The sequence below is a fragment of the Sitodiplosis mosellana genome, unplaced genomic scaffold (assembly GCF_009176505.1).
Source record: "Sitodiplosis mosellana isolate CC-2019 unplaced genomic scaffold, AAFC_SMos_1.0 Smas_scaffold_6167, whole genome shotgun sequence".
In the NCBI taxonomy this organism is placed as follows: domain Eukaryota; kingdom Metazoa; phylum Arthropoda; class Insecta; order Diptera; family Cecidomyiidae; genus Sitodiplosis; species Sitodiplosis mosellana.
In genome coordinates this window covers 2,544,055-2,570,724 of record NW_022601408.1, presented here as the reverse complement: position 1 = coordinate 2,570,724, position 26,670 = coordinate 2,544,055, and the positions used below count along the sequence as shown (strand labels likewise).

The following is a 26,670-nucleotide window of genomic DNA, read 5'->3' as shown; positions in this document are numbered from 1 at the left end:
CGAAACGGAAAACATCAAAAGCATAATGTGTGTGCGCGTTGTTTTTTCCTCCTTCATCTTTTTCTTCAAATATTTATAATGCAGCAATAGCACACTCGAATGGAAAGAATAGAGTAAAAATAAATAAACTGTTGTTTGTACGTGGATAAGATCTGCGTCGTTCAGCCGGCGACAATGCTGTGTATGGCACTTGTTGTCACATTTTTTTTTAGTGAGATATCGTTGCGTTTGTGTGTTTGCTCGGTTTTAATTTGAAAATATCAACCGTCATCGCAACAGCAAGCCATTCAATTGGACATGCCGTTTCAGAACAGACAATCTAAATGGATTCATTTTTTTCCCTGAGCTGCTGAAGTAAGCTAGTCTAGCTGTTAGTAAGAATTGGAATGCAATATTTCACATGAAATATGAATTGACGTTATTATTATTTTGGGTTGCAATCCAATTATAAAATTCAGTATTCACCGTGCGCATATCCATCGATTATGATAAAAGTTAAAGTGTCTAACGAGAGGGAATGAGAGAAAACAAAAAATACATATAGGTACAATAATAGTCGATTCTGAATGATTCCATTTACCACGAAAAGGATTTTTGGGGTTTTCTCTGTTTTTATTGTTCCACACACGTAGCTAATGCTGACTGCTGTTCTTCATAAATTTTGATTTATGATCTCGGGTTAGAAATGTCGTGAAAAAAATTGTATAAGAATTTCATTTGCTACAAGCAAAGCATATGTCGTCTATAGAATATACTTATGGAAAAGCTTGTGTGTATGGAGAAAAAAGAAAAAGAGAAACAGAGAATGAACGAAAGGAGAAAAAAGAAAAGAATAAACGCGCGATATATCAGCACAAAATGCAGTCCATAAAATATACTCTGAACTGACCGAATCCGTGAAATCGGTGTGCTTATGTTCCTGGCAGGAGAGCTTTTCCATTTAAGGGCGATGTTGAAGAATGAATGAGTAAAACAAACAAAAAACAACACCAAAATGATGGCAACTCGCAGTGCTTTAATCTAGACATTTGGTAGCTTCAAAACGCAACACGCAGACGTTGTCTATCCCTACATTATAAATCTAGACTGGGATCGAGTCTATACGCGTAAATTTTTTTTTTTCTCTATAGGAAATGAAGTCACTGAAAATGGAAATGCTCCCGGTTGTAGTAATGCTTAACGCTAAGCTGCGTGCAAAAATATGGTGTATGTGTGATATTCTTCTTTTCTTCTTTTTTGCGCTCGCTGTCGAGAGAAAATCGACCGAAAAACGAGTTAGCAAATGACATAGTGATGTTTTTCCATCTATTCGTCGCAAAATTGGATTGCAAACAGCAGTAAACAGCTGTGAGCTGGTTATCATGCAATCAACAGAAAAGGTCGAAAGGTTTTAGTCATGACAATGAAATATTTCACCTCTAATTAGGGATTGTCAACCGGGATCCAGCATTGTCAACCGGAATTACGTTTCGTAATTTGACGTTCGGGTTTTCAAAGAACAACCAACCAACCAACCACACACATACATAATAGTATTCGAACCATAAAAGTGTTTAGTGTATGATTCATCATACATTCATATCTCTCTCTCTCTCTCTTTCTCTCTTGGACTTTTTTCCCTTACAGCGTGAGTTATTATTCATAATCGATTTTGGAGGAAACATTTTGATCAATGCCATAAAGAATTGATAAGGATATTTATAAGTAACCAAACGTATTTTGAGTCTCAATACGAAAAAAAAAAACGTGTTTGGGGCGACAAAAATGGAATTTCATGTTTATTCTCTGTCGAATGGGCAATATAAGTGTTGAAATTGATGAAAATTAAACGCACTTCAGCTCACTACAAAAGAGTAATTCAATTGGTATATTCTTGATCCATAAGATTTGATTGTAATTCGTGGTTCAATATGCTCGCAAAAAATAACTCACGTAGCAAAACCATGATTATCAATTTCATTTCCTCCGAGGCTATTCATTTTTGAAATGCTGTGCAATGGAAAATGGATCGTTTTGAAAATCATAAAAATTGTGTATGTAATAAGCAGATGTGCAAAGCATACGAGGGCAAAGAGTCGCAGCATTTGTTGTTGTTGTGGCTGTTGGGTCGAAAGGCAGCATTGATATAGTATTGATATGAAGACATGCGTTTACTATATAATGACAACCCTATTTTACATCAAACAGTTCGTCTTTTCAATCAATAAAATTCGAATGTATGATTTAGTTGAACCGTACGGCGCATGTCCTGTGCGTACACAAACACGAATGTGAGCATTACGTGTTCACATCAAAACTCAGTGGAAACATTTATATCGGGGTGGCAAATAAACAGTTTTATCAAGTAAGGACTGGAAAGCGGAGTAACATAGCTCACATAAACAAGATTCTATTCAATTTTGTGATAAAAAAAAAAGACAGTGTAGAACAGTAAGAAAATTTCAATTGATTTTCTTTTTGTTTTAATTTCAAACGAATAAGAAACAATAAAGAACAGAAAATACTATTTAAATTTAAAAAGACAAGTTGATTTTTAAAGAAAAATTATCATTAAGTTTAATTTAAAAGAACAAACACAGCCAAGTAAAGCGAATTCCTTTTTGAGGTATGTTTGTAGATTTTTGCAGTGTTAGTTTTTCGATATTATTTATGTCTTCCGAAGAATGAGAAACTTTGCGAGAAAAATGCAAGAAAAAATTGACAAAAAAAAGGATTTAAAGTTAGAACAAAAATGAAAGCACCATTTTTTCGTTGAAATATGCCAATTTGCGTCTGCATTGGATACCTATAGATAAATATGTAATGATTTTGCTGTGTATAAGTTTTTTTATGCAATAAATTCATTCTGGGTATATGTATATCTGGGCTATTTAAACACAGCGCATTGATTACATGTTTTAGAATGGTGATATCTGATGTGAGTGCACAACCAAATTAAAAAGAAGAAAAAAAGAACGCGTTCCATCAGAGCATTTGGTATAAACATGCACATAAGAGCAAAAAAATAGACAAATGAAAAGCGTAAATATGATTTGCAAGCAAATTTAATGAGAAACAATTGTCATATAATCCTATAGTTTCATCATGTATACGCATTTAGATGAGTGTTGATAACACCAATTCAATTGATATTTATTGAACAGCCTTTGAAGCAAAACTAATAGATTGGATATCCATACTTTAAGCATGTTGAGTTCGAATTCCTCTTAATCTGTGTGTAAATAGAGAAGTTGCTACAGATCAGTTTCATCCAAAAATACAGTCAGTCGTATCAGATCGCACAGAAAATCTAAAGAAGTCTCAAAATTAAATTGAACCTCAAAGAAACGAACAGAGGAACCAAAATGGAACTCATGAACCATTCGTTTTCTTTCTCTTCAGTTCTTTTTTTTTTTATCCAACAAAGATGTATTGATTATTTTCCGTTGTCTGTATACGCGAGACTCACTCAGTGTGTGTATGTGTGCATATGTATATAGTTACGTTTGACAATACATGCGAACCAAAATTTCGTCACGGATTTCCATGATTTGTACAGTACACGCATACACGGATAGAAAGCACACATATACACACACTTCTCTTGGGTTTTGTTGGAGTTAGAAAATCCGTCAAGGGCTCGAAAAGCCCGAAATAATACACGCTCCGCATGAAATACACAAACCTTTACACATCCGAACCATAATATTCGCAATGAGGAGGATTTCCCTCGCTCTCTCTTCTCTCTTTTTTTTTTGTAGCAATGCATTTTGTTTTCGTTGAATATGTATGAGTATCATTTGTTATGCTCGCCATGTATATATATATATATATATATATATATATAGTTGGGTGTTTTAGAAGTCTATCAAGTGCTGTATATATGAATGTATGCTGTTTGTTGCGAAATAAAGTGAGGTAAGACTTTGTGTACGATTCGTGCGATTAACGAATACTGGCTGTATACACTAACATATCCATTTTTAATTCCTCCAATTTCATTATCAACATACTCTCTCCCTCTCTCTGTCTCTGTCTCTGTCACATGCCATCATGTCATTCTGTAGAACGATCGAAGCTATAGACACGCATTCCTTGAATATTTTTTTTTATTTATTGAAAGTTGTAATTTCTTTTCAATAACGAACAGAATACAGAGGCAAACACAAAACACAAAACACAACTGTACATATACTTTAAGGGAAAGAAAATATGGATGAAAATTTTCATTTGAAAATAGACGAGTATTTCTCTCTTTTCTTGTTTGTTGAAATCATTGCAAACAGCGTAAAGCAGACATAAAATAGAAAAAAAGAAAATTACGCATTAATACATGCACCCCACTCATACAAAGACAACATAAAAACAAGAATATCAAATATTAAACGCCTTTTCTCACCATATTTTTTGACTTATTACAAACACTTTCGGTGGGGATTTTCCATGTGGATTGACTTCTGATTCTGGAACCAAATCATAAATAGCAATTCCAGAATATGGGCTGCTGGACTTGCAGCGAAATCAATTACACGATAGAAAAATAAACAATGCTACAAAGATGATGGGAAAAAAGATCATACAGAAACAGACACACATACATTCACAGATTTCACAGAAATACTTTGTTTTTTTTGTTGTAGACGAATTGGTCTCTATTGTGTGTTTTTGTTTTGTTCTAATGATTTTTTTGTCTTTTTTTTTTTTTGGTTTGATGCTCGCGAACAGTGATGTGCAAACGAGGCAGTCCAGTTGACGTATTTTTTCTTCATATTTTTGAAGTGAAAAAGCTCAAGCTGAATACCAACTCTCCACACGGTTATAATCTCGCATTGGTTGTATACAAAGTACGGAGTGTGCAATTGTAGAGCGCCGCTACAGAAGGACGGCAAAATTTTGTTCGAATTGGTTCGCGCTCAAATCCACTTCGGCATGTTTATTATTGCATTGATATATCAATATTTCATAATATTTCGTCACCATTATATGTAGTTTTGCGAAATCATATGACAAATAACAAAACATGTAAAATATATGCGGATTTAATTTCAATTGTTTTTTATTTTATTTTTTTTTCAATATTTTCCAATTATTTTTGTTCATTGTTTCTGCATAAATGCAATAATAAACATGCCGAAGTGGATTTGAGCGCGAACAAATTTGAACAAAATTTTGCTGTCCTTCTGTATCGGCGCTTTACAATTGTTCATCAACTTATTATAACTGTATGCATCTCTCTCGCTCGTCTCTGCTTTAGAAGATCAAAAAGGAAGAAAATGAAATCCAAATTACATTACTCTGTTTTGAAAATAAAAAAAAGAAAAGAAAAAAAGAAGAAAAGACACTCCACATAAATGAATCTAAATACTCAGTGATAACTTTTACAGGTACATTCTACATAAAACCGATAAAAATACATAACCATTAAAAATGGCTGCATTTGTGGCAAAGCAAATGATTGGAAACAAAATGAGCGCCGTCAAAGGTATGTTTTCCCTGAATTTTAATTCAATAAGAAACAAAAATTCGACTTTGCATCTTCACTTGTTAAAATCCACACACATAAAAACACTCACTACTTACTTTCCTTACCCTAACACCAAAACCTCGTATGAAACTAACCATCCACCCCCAATACAAACATATAAGACAATGTTGTGCCCCTGTATTTTTGCAATTTCGTTTTCAAATTTGTATTCACATCACCACCACCTAACTTTACCTTATATAGCTTGTTTCCTCCGCTCATCTCTCCCCTTTCAGTCAAACATAATTTTTGTCAATCCACATATATTTATATTTTTTTTTTTCTCCACAGAACCAAGCATATATGCTGTAGTTTTTCTCTTACGGTTTTTTCCATACATCCTGTTGAAAATTGAATTTTGTATTTCGTATTTCGTATTCGCCCATTTGATCCCTATAATAATATATACTTGCATCTTTTTCTCATTTTCTTACTTCAATTCAAGAATGTGCACTGCGAATAATTTCATATGAAAAAATATATATTTTTTTTCAAATCCACTTTTTTACTGTCGTTTTCAACGCAATTTCAATTTTTTTCCCAAATTAAATTCAATAAATTCACACTCACACATTTCCTATTGTACTTTTGCATTGAACTATTATTTGACTTTAATATACTAGATTTTCATACACATTTCGAATGAATTCAGTTCAGTTGAAACGGAAATGAATTTTGTTGACATAAGTAACGTTTTCCGTTTTTTTCCATTACTCTGTATTGAAATGGTTGCGTCTACTGGAATTTAATTATCAGCTATATTGAGATTTTCAAATACAAAAGCTCAAATGGCTTAACAGTCTATTTGGGGCTACCGTTTTCTTGTATTCGGTTATTTTGCTCGCGTGTGCTGCACCTCTGTCTTTCGGTGTCTCTGTCTCTATCTATATCTCTCACTCTTTTTGTCATCCTTGTTTTATCCAACCGAAGAACACTACGAAGAATCTAAATGCAATATAATACACACGACAAAGATAGCGAGAATGAAGAATGAACGAAGGAAGAAGAAAAAGAAGATCAGTGTTTAGCCTTTTGTCGATTTATATTTGAATTTGTGAGGAAATATCAATAAAATACTGCATCATCACATACCAAGTGACAGCACTATACAAGCGCCATTAACATCAACATTTTTCCAATTCACAAAAGATCCAGCCATAAAAATAAATGCACGCTCAATGCAGTGCATAAAAATAAATGTGGTATTAGAATTTATTTCATTGAAATAACCTATCTCGCAGCAGCGTTCACTTTCATCCCTCTATTGTTTATCGTGTTTTAATGCTTACGGCTGTCTCGGCGTATTATTTGCTGCAGCGCATTGGTCAAATGGTTTTGCGCTTTGGTCGCCTTTCAACTTCTATTTTTTTTTTTCTCGTTGCTGTTGTTGTTGTTGTTCGTTTGCCATCGCATACAAACTGATGTGAAATTGCACATCAACAATAAAAAATCAAGTGCAATAAATAGCTGTATAATAATTTATCGAATAATTGAATCGAAGAAAGATTGCCAATTTCTTGTATAAAATATAAGTAAAAATAGTCTTTCGGCTTTAAGCGCAAGATAATGGTATTAACACATACATTTTCGAAATACGGAGTCGAGGCAGGGGGCGCATTGGTGTTAACACTCTCACACACACAGTTCACAGTCGTCTCAGTCAACCGCTATCGCCAGTATCACGTATCTGTGCTTGCAGGCGACAAATTCAATTTCATCGCTTTAACAATTGGTTTCGCTTCCCTTTCTCTCGTTCATTGTTTTCCTTTTTTATTCGGCATTATCGACGACGATCCAGGGCAGTCTCATGGCTTACAAATGGGCTACACATACCGCTCAACAACAATGAATCAGGGAGCAAGTAGAAGAGAAAAAAAAAAGCAGAAGCATGCACAGCACAAACGGAATAAAAAGAAAGGCGAAAAATAAAATGTACCGACATGAGTTTCAACTATAAAACGAGGAAAAATGAGCTAAAGAAAATAATAGCATCTAAAAGTACAAGAATATGCTTTTCCGCATGAGTGAGGAAAAAATTCAACAAGATTGTGAAATGCGTGTTTCAGTGATATTTTCCGCTTTTCATTTACACTCTGCCCCCTCTCTCTCTCTCTCTATCTCTCTCGCCTTTCACCATTTTTGTTTTCATTTTTCATTTGTTCGTCGTTGTTGTAATCGATCCTATGCTTTTGTGGATACGTGATGCGTGAACACTTAGAATTTTCGTTTCGCTCGCTCGTTTACACTGAATTCACTCACACAGCCTACATATATGTTCACAATCGACAAGAGCTGCGTATCTGATTTATAGCATTTTATTAGCCGACGCTGTATCATTTTCTTAACATGTAATTGCTCACATACAGCCCCATTTGTGTTATTCATCAATTTTATCAGCGCATATTTGGAACGTATCATGGGCGTTCAAAATGAAGCGAGCGAGTAAGTGCTCCATATGGTTGAGACACGTTGCTCGTTCATCTATCATATAGCTTTTGTGTGTACGCTGATATAGCAACATGTAGCCCATTCCGAATTCGAATTGCCGAGTGAAACCGATTCTATTGTATTACTGCTTATCCTTCTGTGCTCAGCCAAATGGTATTTGTATTTGGTTGCATGCTTTATACTCTTCTGAAAATTATTTACTTTTGGATTTTGACGTTCCTCGCGTACGGAGTATGGTTTGTTGTTATTGTCGTTGTCATTCTTCTTCTTCTTCTTCTTCTTCTTCTTCTTCTTCTTCTTCTGTTATCTGCAATAGAGTGTCTGTACGGTCGATACTGACTGAGAATAAACGTGCTCTATTTCAGGAAATAAAAAATAATCTGAAAAATTTGTCGACCGCAAATAACAGTTCAATACTCGACAATAATGAACAATGAACGAAAAAAGAGGAACTCCAATAATCTTCTGCGTTGGCGTTCTACTTGAACGATTCAACCATGATAATCGACACTCAATAAATCCACGATTATATCTATTGAAGCGTTGTTCAACAATGCCAATGTAAACTGTTCAGATAACGGGCGTTTCATGGAATACAACACAGCGTCGACGATGGGCAAACGAGCGATGATGGTTGTTGTGTACCGTTCGTCATATTTTTCGAAATATATATACAATTTTATCATAACAAATACATGCACGCTCACACACACACACACACATAGTCTTTGTCTGCTCCAAACAGCTGATAAGATTAATGCGGTGGAGCGCGTTCAGAAAAAAAGGGCTCGAATGACACAGTACAATGGGATGTGCCATTAAATCGTAATGTTTATGTCGCGACAATGACCAAAATAAGGCCAAAGCCACACTTTCATCTACACCCAGCAAAAAATTAATTGAAAAGTTTCAAAACCATCAAATGCAAACAGATTGAAATCATCTATTTCAATGAAGCACATTCTCAGATTTGTTCTAAAACTGTCAAAAACTTTGAAATGCATTCTCTTCGACTTTCTCTTGCTCTCTCACTCTGTGTCGGCAGAAAACAAAATATAAAAGACCTAATTTCGCACCGTTTGTATATGCGCTTATGAAAAATTTAGGATGTGAATGAAAAGTTTCGTCAATAGTTATGCTAAGAGTTTTAATTTTAAAATGACAACTCCAAGTAGAATATTGTGTCGATGCCAATAAAAGCGTGTAGCTCTTCATTGCAATCGCAATTGGCGGTCCCGTTGAATACCATTTGATGTGGTATGTGTTCGCGATATTGCTGTGTATGTCAATTGAAACTGCAAAGCTGTACTTAAAATGCAAAATAAAATTGAAATCATTGTGAATTTGGTGCAACACACATTGAGCAAAAAACAGTGTGGATATATATGTGTGTCTGTGCGTGTGTTGCAAATGAGACACAAAAATGTAATTTTCAAAAGGGGAAAATAATTGGTTTATGTGGAAAATGCACGGAAATTGCACACTGTATTAAGCGAGCAACACTGTATGACTTTCCACAGCTGCTACTGCTCAAGAGAATAATTTTCAATTTAGTTTATTTGTTTATTTGCATTCGTTTCTCTAATGGAATCATAGAGAAGAGTGCTTGTATTCAATGGTTGTTTTCACCAATAACTTCATGCTATATTGAGTAGTATTCTTCTCTCTTTCTCGCTCTCTGTCTATCCGTCTATCTGCACACACACAGAAACTCTGTATGATATACACAAGCAGTAGAGAGCATTTGATTCGTTTGAGGCCACAAAGATGTCTCCAACCATGTCTTCCTTTTTCCCTTCGCTTCTGTCGACACTCAATCATTGAAGCTGTTTTCAAAGGCCATCATATAAATAAGAAAAATGTGAAATTGGCTTTGAAGATTTTTCACTTAAATAAGTTTTCCTGCAAAGAAGCAACGAAACCGGAGATGCCTGATAAGAAGAAAATACGATAGCGTTTGGTATGACTGTATGCTAGAGTCTCGACAATGGTGCGAAAAGTATATAGCTACGTAAATCAATGAATATTCATTGGTGTAGAAAAATTGAATTGAAAAAATTAAACGAAAAAAAAAAAAATGGTTGTTGCTGTTCGATTAATCCATCAACAAACAGTGCTTACTCGAAGAATTATTATCGTAAAGTCTTCCCATTATGTTCGCGTTTTAGTGTACCTGCTTTCGTTGGCTTTTGTTTAGCGTGGATTGCTGAAATGACATTTATTATGTATACAGCCTAATTTTCATGACATGAAACTATTAAACAAGATTTGTACATAACATTCTATAATTTAATTCGTCCTATTTCGCCAAACTTGCCTTCTCTTAATCGCAAGTAGACAGAGGTATCGACACAATATGCTTCGCGCATTCACGCTTCCGTTTGGAATGAAGCAGACAGAGTAAACGAATCGAAAAACAGAGGACAAAATCGAAGTGCGAGTGAGAGAGAGAGAGAGAGAGAGAGAGAGAGAGAGCGAGCGAGCGAGGGAGAAATGTTGGCACATGCGCAAACTCACTTTTATTGACGCATCACATCGAACCAAAATGCCATATATAGTGTATTTTTGCAACTGAAGTAGCCTCATTGGATTGTCTCAATCGCTCTCTCTCTCTCTCTCTCTCTCTCTTTCTCTTTCAGCGCTGCACAGAGAGCGAGAGGTAGAGGGGATAGAGAATGGTAAATTTTTCAAGCCACGTTATTGTGTTCTCTCTTCCATTCGATGGCCTGTTTGCTTGAATGTACATAACAACTGCTCTTTTTTGGCGCATTGAATGAAAGTCAATATAGTTTCCACACTACACATGATCCAACGGATTCAGCCAATTCAAAAAAGGGGCATATCATAACACAAATGAGATTTTTACTTTAGTTGCGACTGTAGTCGGTTGTATTCGAACGGGTGGTTTTATTTTCGTTGAGTTATCTGAAAATAGAAGCAACTTTTGTTGGTATCGACGTTGCCAATAAATAGCAGATTTTTCGTTGTTTTTTTTCTCTCTCTCTCTCTCTCTCTCTCTCTCTCTTTTTGATATATTATTGTTGTCATTTGTCGAACATACAGTTTAAAAACGATTTTTCGCAAAACGCGAGCTTCATAAACGGAAAGCTTTACGATATAGCTTAGATTATTTTCCGAGGAAATTTCAGTGGCTTTTTTATATAACAAAAAAAAAAAACAAAGCTGTGACTACAAACCTGTTCAACCGTGTTTTTTTTAACTACTAGGAAATGTTGAAATATTTAACATATTAAACAACAACAAAAATTCATAAATAAGCAACAACACAAATTCTATCTCTCTCTGTGTGGCACTATATTTTTGGCTCGGACATCAGTTTGCGAATACAGTTTGATACAAGATGAATTTCATAGGTACAATTTTAATGACCTTCTATAAGTGGTAGAAAAAAAAAACATATGTTCGAATTTAAATAAAACAAAACTTGTTGTTAGAAAATAAAAATAAAAAAAGAAGTTGAAATCAAATATGATTCAATAGATTGAACGGATGTGACCATTCATGTTTGAACCTTATATAGCATGGCGTTTGGATTGAAATGTCTTGAACTGTGTATTAGAATTAGTTTAATTGTTAGTGCCATTTTTTGCGTTCTCTATCCATAGGCACAAATATGTTCGGTACATCGAACAGGCATTTTAGAACACAATCAGGAAATGTAGTGGAAAAAAATGAATCGCAATCAATTTTATGTGCAGATGCATGTTGTTAGATTGAAATGACTATTTTATTTTTATTATCCCTCCAATCAATCAAAAGCATACTCAGCGCATTTCGAGATAATCGATTATAGAAATCCATAGTGTAAAATTTATCACACATTTTTTCTCTCCTATTAGTTTCAAACTATTTTTTCAATGCTTCAGTAATTTAACTATGAAAATGAAGAAAAAAAAAGCTCACGATGAAAATTAATTTATCTAAGAAAGACATTGAAATTAAATGACATTCGTTGAAACAATAGGTGCTGTTGGTGGTGGTGACGATGATGGCGGTGAGGACAACAAAGAAAAGGCAGAAGAAGAGGAACGAGAACGTCTCGAAGCCATTCGTGAGGCTGAAGAACGACGAAAGGAAAAGCATCGAAAAATGGAAGAAGAACGAGAAAAGATGCGCCAAGACATCCGAGATAAGGTATGTAAAATGCACGCTATTTCTCTCTCTCTCTCTCTCTCTCACTTTCTATTTTAATATGATCCAAATTCATCTTACATTCACACAATAAAATGCACATTAGTGTTCCTAGTGATTATGTAGACGTTTCCACAACATAGATGATTAACCACGAAATGTCGGGAGGGGGGGGGGAATGACAAAAGCGAACGGTTTCGAAGGAGTTGGTGAATTTGATGTGTAATTAAGGAAAAATCAGCACAGCTGCTTTCATTAAGTTCGCCAAACTCCCCAAACACTTTTGTACATTTCTCTCATTACTATCCTGATTATCATTCAGATTGTGCACATTCACCACATTTTTTTTCTCACTTTTTTGTTTACACTATTTTGGTAACGAAATTATTTTTCGATCTAGAACGTTGAATATTTGTATTTCATAGCACTAAATAAAAAAAAATTAAAAAAAAAAAACACACAAATCAACATCAAAATAATGGACTAGTAAAGGCAATACTCATACTGTATTGTGGTTTTATGCACTGCCTGTAAGACACACACACACACACACACACACTGGACTCTTTATCTCTCTGTCTCACTGTCTATTGATAAATCTGAATGGAACAAACACACATACACACAATGTATTCGACCAAAATCAGTTGTCCGAATCGATAAAAAAAAAATCAAAACCGAAACCACCTATTTGAAATCAAATTGACTCTAGTAGGGAGTCCTTGTAACAAAAACGACTCCCTAACGGAGTCAAATTGATGACTTCTAGGTCATTCAGCAACATGTAAATCATAGAAAATTAACAACCAAACCAGATATAGCAACTAATCAGCTTAGTGACCACTCCAAGCACAACAATCACCATCACCAAAAAAAAAAAAAAACAATGAAATTAAAATTAAATTTTACAATGAAATCTAACACTGAACTAGTTCGTATTTGTTTATTTAGATATTTTGACTATAAAAATGAGTAATGTCCATTTTTATTATTTATTATTTGCCTGAGAATTCTCAATTTTTGTTGTTTGCTTTAATTTTAATCGTTGCATACAGCACTTGGGGGGGGGGGAAAGCATTCTCGAATAGCGTGAATTGGCTGAAACTGTTTTCATGTTTCTGTTACAGTTAACCGAAATATGAATGGCGCCTGAAATTGTCGCCTCATTGCATTTGTCTCGTAAGCTGTTTTGTTTGTTCGCAAGTGGCGCAGTTCATTCCAATAAACAGATTAATTTTCCCTTTACACTCTTGTTCTATATGCTTTGTACGGATACAGAACGATTTCGAACTGGTATTCATTAAATTGATGAATATTTGAAAGCATTTTCTCTTCGTTTTTGCGAGATACAAACGTTTTCTTCATGTTTTAACTTTTCAGTGAATCCGACGTGACTTTCGTATTGTCCAAATGACTCTCGAAAAAGTACATACTAGTATTTTTAAGAACTATTCTAGAATGATTTTCCTATTTCATTTGTCGATATCATTGGATGGGTTTGCATACAATTGAAATGGCTAGTTAAAAAATAAAATCGAGAATACACATTTGTTATGATGGAAAATTGAAAACAAAAACACTTTAATCATACCTAGTCAGCACAATCAGCCCATTGAAATGCTATTTTCATGTAACCATATAATCTTCCGTTTTGTAGTCTCATTAGTGAGTATTATTTTGTGGTTTTTAGTTTTTTCCTCCTTCTGTTTTTTTTTTCTTCTTATTTTTTTCAATTCCTGTATAATTGACTCGAACGAATTTAGCGAAAAAATACGAACAAATTATATTTTGTATTTTCTGTTCGATTTTCGTTTGCTATTTAAATTGCATCGATTTATGTTTCAAGCGTGAAAGGTTGATGTTTTCTATTTTTTATCTTTCTCTCTCCCTGTGTGTTGTTATTTCAAATTATAGTACAACATAAAAAAGAAAGAGGAACAAGTAGAACAACAACCTCAAGAGGAGCCGAATCCACTAATGCGGAAGAAGAAAACACCCGAAGAGCTTGCAGCCGAAGCGGAGCAAGAGGATCTAGATGACTTCACAAGTAATTAAATTTTCCCATTTTCTCTTTGTAGAATTTTCATTTTATCACAGCGAGATAAAAAATAAAACTCCAATATATCAAACGCTGACACAATGAATTGAAATTAATTATAATTGGTGCCAAATGGCTGATATGCACATTGACATATTTTTTTTTCCAATGAATATTTTATGGTTGACGTATGGTTGTAGTGTGGAAATACGTTATCTATAAAAACTTATTGAACAGCAACAACACTCGAATCGCTTTCATGTATCAATGGAAATCAATACACACATTATACTCCCGTGAATAATCAAGAATCGAGCACTGTTCTTCACTCACCATAATTATTATGTCAATTGCCTAAATTCGAATAATACATTTTTTTTTTTAATATGATTTCTTTTATTTCCCGCTTTCCCCAACACAGAATTGAAGAACACAATAGAGAGTCAAGTAAACGAAATAAAAACGCAGCTGGAGAGTAAATGCGTATTGCAGTGATAAGGTAAATTATGAACGAACAAACAAAAAAAAAACTGAATTCGTACACATGAATTACCAACTGAAAGTGATCGAAGTACGCTGAACGATGCAAATGGACGGCTACCGAAAAAAAAAAACAAACAGCAACAACAACAAAAACCAATTTTGGTCGATCGATTGGATGAACAATTCTTAAAAGACATTGCCACACATAACACACAACCCTCACATGGAAAACAAAAGATTAGAAAAAAAATACCAACAAAAAAGTAAATAAATAGTCTTTATCTATCATACATTCACAAAAAAACACATGCATCCACAGTAATATTGTTATTGTTATTACTTATTATTATCATTAAAACTAATTCAATATATACAACAACATGAAACTAAAAAAAATCAATATTAGTTCTAGCGAATAAGGAGAACAAAAAAAAAAAAACAAATATAAAAATAAGATTTACTAGCAAAGATATTTACTGAAAAAGAAATGTTGCATGATGCATGACATTTGTGGAAAATCTAAATAAAAAAAATTAAAGCAAGTTAAAAATTGTTAAAATCAAGTGTCATGGTCATGTTGTTGTTATTTTTGCAAATTACAAGACAAAAAAAAAACTAATAAAATTTGAAAATAAGATCTTCAAAAAACTAATATAGAGGTATCTAAACAAAAAAAAAAAAACAAACAAACATATAAATTCCTTTATAATTTAATCGATTGATAGTATGAATTCGCATTGTAATTTCATTCGTTAGATTTTTGTTTGCATAAAAATTGTTAACTTGAAACAGTGAACGAGACACGCCAATTCCTTGTCGAGCATTTATCGTTTCCTTTGTATATATATGAATTTTAAAAAAAAAAAGAGACAAAACCAAATGACAAAAAAGGAATAAGTAGTTGTTTTTTGTAATTATTTATTTTGCTAAAATACCAATTAATGAACAAAAAGTGTGGTAAGGAAAAAAAAATACCATCCGAAGGGAATGTAAATAAAGTGAATCAAATTGTTACTAGGTGAAACAAATACCGGCGCTTAGGTCCGAGAGCGATGAAGCATTTTAATTTCCGTTCAATTTGTTTTTCAGTTGTTTTTGTCTTTTGTTTTTTTTTTTTTTTTTCCTAAAAAAGAAAAAATTAACAAAAATGATTCTAGTGAAATAAAAAGAAACAGTATTTGTTCAGTTTTGGTGGTGTGTGCTTCAAATGTAAATCGATTGATGCGAGAAATTAGAATGAGTCATCATGAGAAAAAGAATAAATATAAATGAATAAAATGAACTAAAACATATGAATAGTAAAATACGGAGCAATGCGAAATAGACGAAAATGGGGAAACGAGAGAGAGAAAGAGAATAAAATTAGTGCGAGCAAAAAAAAAAAAAGAGTTCAATGGAATCCAAATAAACGCTGCATACATAATCCAATATCGATGGGTTTGTGTAAAAATGGTTCCGCAACGTCACAGAAAATTAAAAGAGAGAAAAAAAAAACACGAAAGAAACAAACAAAAAGCATAAATGAGAAAACTCGACATTCGGTAGCATTTAGATGCATCGGATTGTTCCTACGACTTGCAAATTGTATCGTCTGACACAAATAGAAAATCCTATGTGCGATCAACGAAAACGCAGCTCAAGTCAAATAATTGCAGATTTTATATTAACCGTCGATTAAGGGATGCAACAGCTACTCTATGGAATTCCATTTTGTTGAATGCAATAATTTCCTTTTAATTAAATGATTATTCATTATCTCGTCGTTTGAACGGATCGTGCATTCGATTCCATGATTGTGTGCGTCTTTACGACGAGATGCTAATAAGATGCATTTGTTATAGATTTATCAGTAGGCTACTTGGATTTAACCATGCAAACGTGCAGCGACAGCAGCAGCATCAAATCGTTTGCACTAGTTTAATGTCCAGCGCCGCCGTGATACTGTATAACTTAGTTTTTCCATACCAAACCGATGTGTTAACTGCCGTTGAACGGATTCTAGTGAGTTGTTTTGGATAAAAAAAAAAAAAACTTAATCCAAACACACGTACGCATACACACAGACAAACACTTACAAAGTCAAAAGAGAAGATGTGTGTCTAGGGCCCAGACTCTGTGCAATGCATAATTCTCCGTTTTTAAAATTCAAACCAGTTCAGCATCAGTTGATAAGATGCATTTTATTCGGATGAGGAACAAAGACATTACAAAAAAAAAAGATGTGAAGGCATACAATAAAAACTTTTATTTTATATACCTTATGATGAAAAAGTATCTGCTTTTATGAAAAGCGTATGTGATATTCAAAAAAAAAATGCGTATCTCTGAAATAGTAAATGACACTGACTACAATCAAGCAACAGAAAAAAGAAATGAACATGAAATCAAGTGAATACTAACTTAATATGCATTTAAATTAGGAACAACACCAAAAAAAAAAGGAAGCGCTACCGAGTCTAAACATATTTTGTTCATTTTATTTCAAACCGTACATGATGAACAGTTATACAAATATATATTGCAACCAACCTAATAAAGCATGTAGACAGAAGAACAAACAAAACAATACTGGAGGAAACCATAGATTTATTTTGCTATTCTTCGATTTTTTGCATTCACTTTCATAAAACATTAAATTTATTAAGAAAAATTCAGTCAGCAGCAGTGGCTTAACGACTGCACTGTAAATGGCCATACATATACACACTTAGATCTCTTTTTCTTTTCAACTTGCGTACACATTTTCCACTTCCGATGGGCTAGCTTTATATACATTCTCATCCACCATCCAAGACACATCCGATTTCTTTCATTTCGGTTCCCATTCGACAGTTTGGGAGCATCTAGAAAAATCAAATGTACTATTTCAAATTCTTACCATTCTAATCTTGATGCAACAATGCTAGCTAGCATATTGTTCATTTTCAACCGTAGACTTTTCTGCCTCAAATTCGTCTGTCCGATTACATCGTAGTTAATTGCATTCATTTTCAGAAGAAGAAGAAGAAGAAGAAGAAGAAAACACGGAAAGGATGGAATAGAAAAATATATTTTTCTAAATAATAACAACTCAACTAGGCTATCAAAGGAATCCAAACCAAAACAACAACAAAAATGAAAACTAATCAAACTGAAACTAGACGTGATCATTCAATCATCGCATACATTTTCATGCCCGAAAGTAAATATGATATTTTGGAAGAACAAATCTATTACGATACAAAAGAAATAGAAGCGCTTGCACCGTTTTCAATGGCAACGCATTGTATTCGACTGTTTTCAGTTGTGCTGTGTGCTATGCAAGACCACATGCAACAAAATTGAAAAGCCAATACACATTAATACATTTTCACCGGCATTTTGTTCGGAAAGCGGCATTTTTTTTTTTTGCTCTTGGCATCTCATCCTTCGAATTCGAATCGCAACTATGATGATGGAGACACGACCGATCCAGTGCCATGCGCCATAATCGGTTGCTATGATGAATACAAACTACGTGTACATTTATATGGCACACATGGCATTTTTCCAAGTTTTCCAAAAAAAAAAAAATAAACAAACAAACAACATACATTGATTACACAACCGTCAGTAATATATTTTAGTAAATTATTGAAACTGAGAAAAACTGATTAGTACATCAAAGCAATATATAAACAGAGCAAAAACAAAACGATCGAAAAGGATGTAATGTGGACATTATTTTATTTTTCTATTTCTTATTACTATTTGAAGCTAGATGAACAGTGGTCACAAACGTATCTATAGAATCTAATGAGTGAAATAGCTAAATGAATAAAAACGGAACACAAAACGAAAACTAGTATTTAGAAGCAAGCCAAAGATGATGATTGGGAAAGTTTACAACAACAACAACAACAATAACCACAACAACAACACAGAACACAAAAGATTTAAAAACGCAACATTCAAAACTGCAATCAGCCTAATAAGCTTTCACAGTAAACTAAAGTTAGCCACTATTTTTTAGAGGTCTTTAAACTTATCTTAAAAACAAAGAAAAGACAAATGGAAGTCAAATTTGGAAAAAAATGCGAGTTTCGAGTCAAGTCTTAAACTAATGAATTCAAGTACATCGAGAGCAATTTTACATTTTATGAACAATCAAAAACCAAAAAAGAGAAATGAATAACTACCCTAAACCAAAAGCTGAAGCTCAAGCCAAACCAAAAATAAAAACTGAAGCAACAAACACAACGAATGACTTCAAAAAAAAATCAAGGGAATCTAAATTGTTTAACAGGAACCACAAGCAAATAATACGCAAAAAATGAACTTTTGCCAAAAAAAAAAAAAAAAAAATGGAACTCCAATGGAATTTCTGATAGAGGCGAAATGGTTGCAATTTCAATCGGACCATTTTTTGCCGAAAATACCGAAACAGTTGATAAAATGGGAACCTTCTGACGACCGATCCATCACATCCCGCTCGCAAACTTTGTGCTTTGTTTCACACAAATACAAACTGTTTCAACTAAACAAATAAACAAACAAAAACATTAAGGGAAATCGCAGCACATATCACATGATTGTTCATAAAATTGACACCAGACTCGAAATACTTTTCAAAGAATCAATCACTTTATTTTTTTCTCTGCTCTATCTCTCGATAGTTGTTGCACTTAGGTAACGTTGAATTAAAACAACATAACAAACATAAAAAGGAACAAAGAATAATTCTAACAAAAATACTGAAGAACTGTTTTATAAAAACTTAAGAAAAATTGTAGGATATGCACGAGTGTGTGTTTCTCTGTTTGATTAACAACAACAACAACAACAAAACAAATGGATAAGTGACTTACTTAATAAGGAAGAATCAATGCAAAAGCAAGGCATAACATTTTCTTTATCGATTTTTGTTTTTTCTTTTTGGTAATTTCAAACAATAACAACAGAAGAACCATCATTCATTCGGCAAACAAACAAAATTTATTTTCTATTCTCTTCGCATATTTCCTTCTCCTTTCTTCTTAGCCGGCCGCCCGCCGCACGAACATACATTCAAGCTATGTGCTTCTGACTCTGATTCGCAATGAGACTAACAACAACTCAACAGAATCACCAGCAAATTTCGACAAAACACAGTGTTTTTTTGGCGATTATTTGTGATTTATGCAGTAAATTTTGTAATTGTCAATTCAAGTCAGAAGTTCGTAGCATTATAATTAAAGGACAAAGCAAAACGAATAAATTCATCCCTTCCTCAAATCTCGCTTGTTATTTTATAGAATTTATTACGTAAATTTCACTGAGAAAAAAAATGGAATTAGCGCTAGCAAAATCTAAATTTTAAATACAACATGCAAGCATATATTGCTATCTAATAGTAAACAGGAAAAAATTTACTATTATCTTAACAAAAAAAAAAAAAAAAACTATTTGAAACCAAAACGGAAAAAAAATTAGAAAAAATGATAAAAACAACACTTAAGGAAAAATGTTACTCAAGATGATATAGAACAAATATTTATCCTCTCGCAAACTCCAAATTCTTCAATTGAAGAGTTTATATTCTGGAACATATAATACAGTATATATAAATAAGATCTGGGATGCTATCGTCAACATTGCGGAAGACTTCACCTCAAAAAAGAAGAAGAATAAATTCTCCTGAAATTTCTTTCGCTCACTTCTGTTCACTCATGATCCTTTTTCACTTTTGTTCGGCCATGACTGCCGCAATGGTATTCACCCAACTGAATGCTTGCATCGAGAAGGATTTATGGCATTTGACTGAACAATATTTTGATCACTGCGCACTTTCAACTAGTAATAGATTAGGCACAGGGTTCAGAATAAATACAGAACGCAAGCTCCCACGTAAAATATGTGGTCTGTAGTTTTAGACAAAATCGATGTGAATCGATGAACGGCCGTTGTCCAAAGGATTGTTTTCATTGTATTTTGCTTTTGAACCGAAGTAGTAGTTCTATTGCATATTCAATTCTGACGTTGAGTACGCCAAGTATGCATGCTCACATATGAATAGAAAAATCTTTCCAAAAAATATTCTTCTATGGGTGTGTGGGTCTACTGTTTGAAGCGAAAACATCACGTACCCGAGGCACATTTTCACAGTTAGTAGAAGAATTTCAACGGTCGATGGAACATGTCGCCTCTACTGACAACTATATCGATTATTCTTAATATAATTTTTATTCTCAAATACGATGCAAAATAGATGCCCGCATTTGTCCATCATAAATATATCCACTGCCTTAGAAAGAAAAATAATGAAGAAAAAAAAAAACTTATACGAATACTTCCCTTGCAATGCTCATGTTAAAAGTTCAAGCATCGATTTTATCAGTGTGTCGAACATTTCGAATGGTTGTTCCGATAGGATGTCTGCTCCATTTGGTAACAAGTGAAGCATTCTTTTTTTTTTTTTTTTTTCATTTTCGTTAGAAATCATAAAATGGTTGTCAGTGTGCAGATATTTCGATATCGATGACCGAAGCGTTCAGAGCGACAGACAGATAAATGCGTTTAATACACGCAGAAGAACGACATTTTGCTACATGAAATTTATGATATGCAAATTACAAGTAGGTAAATTCGATGTTTTCAAATCCTCCGGTTTCAAAATTTCCAAAAAAAAAAAAAAAACTAGAGAAGTTTATTGTAACTCGTTGTTGTTATTGGATTTGGAATGTTTCGAGCGAAGCTTGCGCACGCGGCTATGTAATCGAAACAACAAAGATTTAAAAAAGAAGAAGAAAACACAACATATTTATTATCTATTTCGATGAATGCGGTTTCAGTTCTTGCGTCCTTAATACCCTATTATAATGTATCAAGAAAAAACACACACACAAATTAATTAAACAATTAGTCAACTTCTGATATGATTGCCCACTCATTCGTCGATTTGTGTTTCATCGCAAGTCGACTCATTTTTCTTTATTTCTGCTAATCAAGTTCACACAATCGCTGATAGCATGGCTCTTTCGCGAATTTTCGATGAAAACATCCAAAAATATGAGAAATGACGATGACGTAATTCGATTTACAGTAAAAATAAATTGATGAATGAATGACGCAATATTATCGTTTAGATTAGATTTGAGTTTCTACAATACACGTTTGGGTCCAACTATTACTGCTTTTTTTTTTTTTTTTTAACAAACACCGAATAAAAATTATATAGTTGAAAATCATTTATCCTCCCTCTTTCAAACACTTGTTCACGGAACGTACATTGAATATCTGTAAATGTTTCTGAATCATATCATTTGATAGAAAACAAATGAAAACCCGATTCGAATAGAGCTCTCGATATTTACATAAAATATTCGTACTTGTTGAATTGAATTTTAGGAGCTTCCATTTACAAGTTCTTTGATAATATAATAGAAAGATTATGGTTTACTTGTTCGTTTCGTTTTCTTTTGTCGACACAGCCGAAACACATAAATTGCATGTCGTAATTGTTTTTTTTTTTTTTTCGATATCCTTCTATCACTTTTAATTTGAATGTAGGAATTAGTTCAAAGCCATTTAATTTCAATTTTATTCCTAAATCCATTCGAAAAATTGATTTGTTTCTAAGTTTCAAGTAGCTAGCAGTCATACAAACGGTGAATTGTTTGTTTAGGAAACTTAACAACGAATCCTTAGACATTTATTATTACGTTTGTAGTTGAACATATTAGAAAAAATAAATAAATGAAAAAGTAAAAATAAAAGTGCATAAACGAATGAAACATGCAAGAAAGCACAGGAATTTTCAAAACCCTAACATAAAACCTTTACCTTAAATAAAATAACTGAAATCAACAAAAAAACAACAATAACAAAAAATGAATTAGTGTTTAAACCAAAATAAAGATTTCGAAACCAAATAACAACAATTTACAGAGTAAACGACAACAACAGCAATGTCTTAAAGATCTGATTCCATTCATAACTTCAAAATACATTAGATACGATCGCAAAATCATTATCTCTTGGATTGATCGATCTCCATTACCAGTCTATGTACCAAATAAAGTTAATCAAACAATCTAAACAAAAATATTAAATTAAACCCGAATGAATAGAAAAACACACAAAGAAATTCATGATACAACGTTAGTAAAAAGCCCTTAAATGAATTTAATTGCGGTGCAAAAATCGAATTCCAAATCCACCGCGTGCATTAGAATCCAGCTAAAATGCATTTACTTTATTGATCATATAAATTAAGATACATTAATTACATACTAAATCTCATAACGAAAAATGCACGAAAATGCTGATTCTTATTTGTTTTTAGCCAATGTTCATCAGAAAACCATGATTCAAATAAACACACACACACACACATACGACAAAATACAAGACCTGTTACTAAGATGCTTGACTAGCATTCTCTCACTGCTTTTGCCACTGAATGAACTAAACCAGAAAAAAAAACACACATATAAAAAAAGAATCAACAACAGCCATATGAACATTTTATTTTGACAACCATTTGGGTTTTTGCTATATATTTGTTGAGTAATGGACGAAAAAAATAAATAAATGAAAAGTTGAAATAAATCTCCAACCCTTTAAAGTACCGATTAGTGCTCTGTTCGCAATATGATTCGTGAAAGTTTTAGACTTTTTTTTACGACTGGTAGTTTTCTTACTGTGATTGTTATGTCAAAAAAAAAAAAAATTTGTTGAATGGTTGAGTTTTTATCTTATTTTAAATGAAACAAAAAATAATAATGAAAAGTTACCGAGAGAGAGAGAGAGAGACACAATCGAGAAACACAAGAGCAAAAATGTTAGGAAAAAAACATGGAGTTTATCACATTTAGGGAAATGAAAGCTGTGTAGAACGGTTCTCAAGCTTTTCGACAGCCCATCCAAAATTTTAACACCTCAACTCACTCTTACTTAACTTAAGGTTCATCTAAGCTTAGTTATCGCTTTATTGTTTTACCAACTGAAAAGAGAACAACAACAACAACAACAACAACAAAAGCCGTTTTATCGGAGATTTCGAAATGATTTTTTTTTCGACATATCCATCTTTGTTTTTGCTTAGTTGCGTGTGTGTATGTATTCTTTGCTAGAAATTAGAGCTCGCATAATCCTAGAAGAAAAACATACAAAAAAAAAACTCCTTTTACAAGTATTAAATATAAACAAAATGTTCAATATAATTTAAAAAAAAAAATCAAGCCAATTAAGAAGAATTGGCGAAGAGGCGTTGTTTGAATGCGCTCAAAGAATGTGGAAATTATTTGCAATCCAGAACGAAACGATATATTTTCCTCTGAATTGAATTTCAAACGAAATCGACCAAATATTTAATGACAACAACACAAAAAATGTAACAAAACAAAAAGTAAGGAACCGCAAAAAAAAACACTTTTATCTTTCGTCTTTTACTTACATTTTCCTTTAGTTTCGATTACACTATTCATAATGAGAACAATGCTGAAAAACAAGATCCAGACAACACTTTATGATTTGCGTTTGATGGACAACCACATAGGATACGTTTATATCATTTTCATTTTGTTTTATTTTTGTGATCACAATTTACCGTTAGTGTAATAATTAATTGGTGCCTTTTGTTAGAGAACAAACATAAAGAAGCATATAACTACAGCAATATTTAGAGAAGCAACAACTTAAAAAGGCAAAAAATAAACCAAAAACAAACCAGTTGATAGTAGTACACATCGAATAAAACCAAAGCAAATTTAACAGCGAGTTCATCAAATTTTCATAGCAATTTTGAATTGATGCAAATAATAAAAATAAAAAAAAGACAAACAAACAAAATCGTTCGAATTTCTGAAATCATCGCAGGCGCATGCGAAAATAGATGGATGCAACAGACAGAATCATTATTTCATGTGATTGAGACGAGTGAACAAAAAATGCGATCCAGAAATAAGGAACTAGAAACATTTCAATCGCAGAACCATGATTTTATTTCTTGTTTGATGTAGTCAATGAAGATAGCATTACAATCGCAAAGATATTCTAATATATCCAACCGAAAAGAAACACCCAATTTACTTAAAGAATAATTGGCATACAAAAGAGATTTTATAAAACATATTATATGGGCTTTAATCGATATTATAGTCAACAGCATCAATTCAAGTAAAAAAACACACACACACTGGTTGTTTGTAATGAGCCACTAACCCCTCTAACCTTACCTCCAGCAAACAAGAAGAGAGACGAAAATGACATGTAAAATTACATAGACTCGCTTATAAAATTCCCAATTAGAGAGCCTCAAGAACATTTTGAATGATTAATTTTTGAATAAGTGTTTCAAAATTTACCTTTCACGTTAGTTTTTACCATTTTTGTTCAATTTGTTCATTAATTTTTAATTAAATAAAAATTATTGGACAATATCTTCAAAAAGCATATGCAATAACAGTTTTTATAAAAAAAAAAAAACAAAATTATGAAGGAACAACTAACGTTAATCTCGGCTTAATTTTCGAAACAACAACACATCTATTCATTGAATGGTGCCAACCATTGATTGAATATTTGTGTGCGCGAACAAAAATGATCGAAAATAAAGGCATAACAACTCATGCCAAGCAGTAATACAAGTCAAATGACATCCACAATAATAAAAGAAAACAACCACAACAACAACAACAACAGCAACAGCTCACATAAAAAGAAACAAGAAGAGAAAGAAAAAAAAAACATGAGAACTTCGTGGAATGGATTTGCGAGAGGTAAATTTATATCGGCACTTTGTAATAATAATTGTTGTTATCCTTATATATATAAATAGTTAACTATTGTTTTGAAAAAAATTGAAAGAAACAAAAAAAAACTGTTTAGTATGTTATAATCACATTAGATGCATTAAAGTGTCTGTTAAAATGAAATACAAATAAAATTAAATGAATTGGATACAGATTGGAGTTTGATTTTTTTTTTATTTGTTCATTCGTTCGTTTGATTTCAGTGGAAAAAGGCGACAATGTATGATGCCCACATCAAAATTGATGCAAAACGCATGAGCTTATCATCGCTTTTGACTGCATGATTTCGTCGGCATAGATTCATTAGCTCTTCTTTAGAAAAAAAAATGCCTCCTGGCCAAATTTGAAGATCGATAGTCACAAAAAACAATGGAAATAAGTGACAAGTGACCTTTGTGGACTTCTTGAATAAATCATTTGGTTTAAATATGTATAATCACAAAAATGCTACAATACAAAAATGGCTCATGGTAATTACTCCCTGGTTCATGTACCGCACCCATTTATCGTCCGCCCGTTCAAATTAACTCAAGCGGTTATCTAACGGATGGTCAGCGGTTGAGTGGGCGGCTAAACGGGTGACATACACCGCACCAGTTTATCGTCCAACTGTTTAGATTAGCGCAAAAGTACGTGGTTGAGCGAGCGGGTAGACGATCACCGCGCGCCCGTTGAGGTACTGCATTTGTCACTTCATAGATGATAATTGAACCAGTGAGCGGGCGAACGGTTATTCACACATGACACAATGACCAGCAAATTTCAGAGATTTTCAAAACTGTCGATCGGTTTTCGAAAGTTGGCCTCAAAAAAATAAGTTTATCATCAAAAATTCGAAAAATGTAGAAAGAAACCACTTTCTTAAAATACATACAGTTTTTGAGTAAGGTGGTTTCGGAAGCCATTTTAGATCGTAGCATCTCGACCAATTCTAATATTCTAGCCAACTTTTGGCAAGAACCAATGATGGTAAAACCACTCAGTAAAAGTTACTCATATAAAATCTTGAAAATTATTTGCTTTACTAGATTTTTGCAGTGTAGAAGGTTGAATCATTTCGTTAATCATACTTCATATTCGATATGTTGCTTTAAATTTAAGTTTGAATCTTTGCATGCGAAATCTGATGACTCTTTCTTGGATAAGAATTTTTTTAAGAATGAATTAATTATTCGTTCTTAAAAACGCATTTTATTTCATGGAAATGATGGAATTGGCTGACGAATATAACTGTAACTTGAAAAATATTTGTTCGACCAGAATGACTCAACGCCATAAATGTTTTCTCAAATAAT

General features: G+C 33.0%; 1 protein-coding gene across 2 annotated transcripts; it reads left to right on the top strand.

Moving 5' to 3' along the window:
* The first annotated feature begins 2,333 nt into the window (after positions 1 to 2,333).
* Positions 2,334 to 25,523, top strand: LOC129575448 (complexin). 2 transcript variants are annotated; one of them, XM_055459095.1, is made up of 5 exons: positions 2,334 to 2,605; positions 5,364 to 5,461; positions 11,937 to 12,106; positions 14,018 to 14,150; positions 14,563 to 25,523. In XM_055459095.1, exons 2-5 carry the CDS (start codon positions 5,407 to 5,409, stop codon positions 14,634 to 14,636), a joined length of 432 nt encoding a protein of 143 aa, XP_055315070.1. In that variant the 5' UTR covers positions 2,334 to 2,605; positions 5,364 to 5,406; the 3' UTR covers positions 14,637 to 25,523. The 2 variants fall into 2 exon arrangements, with proteins under 2 accessions (XP_055315070.1, XP_055315071.1); XM_055459096.1 differs by lacking the exons at positions 2,334 to 2,605; positions 5,364 to 5,461 and adding an exon at positions 10,952 to 11,325.
* The last annotated feature ends 1,147 nt before the right edge of the window (positions 25,524 to 26,670 follow it).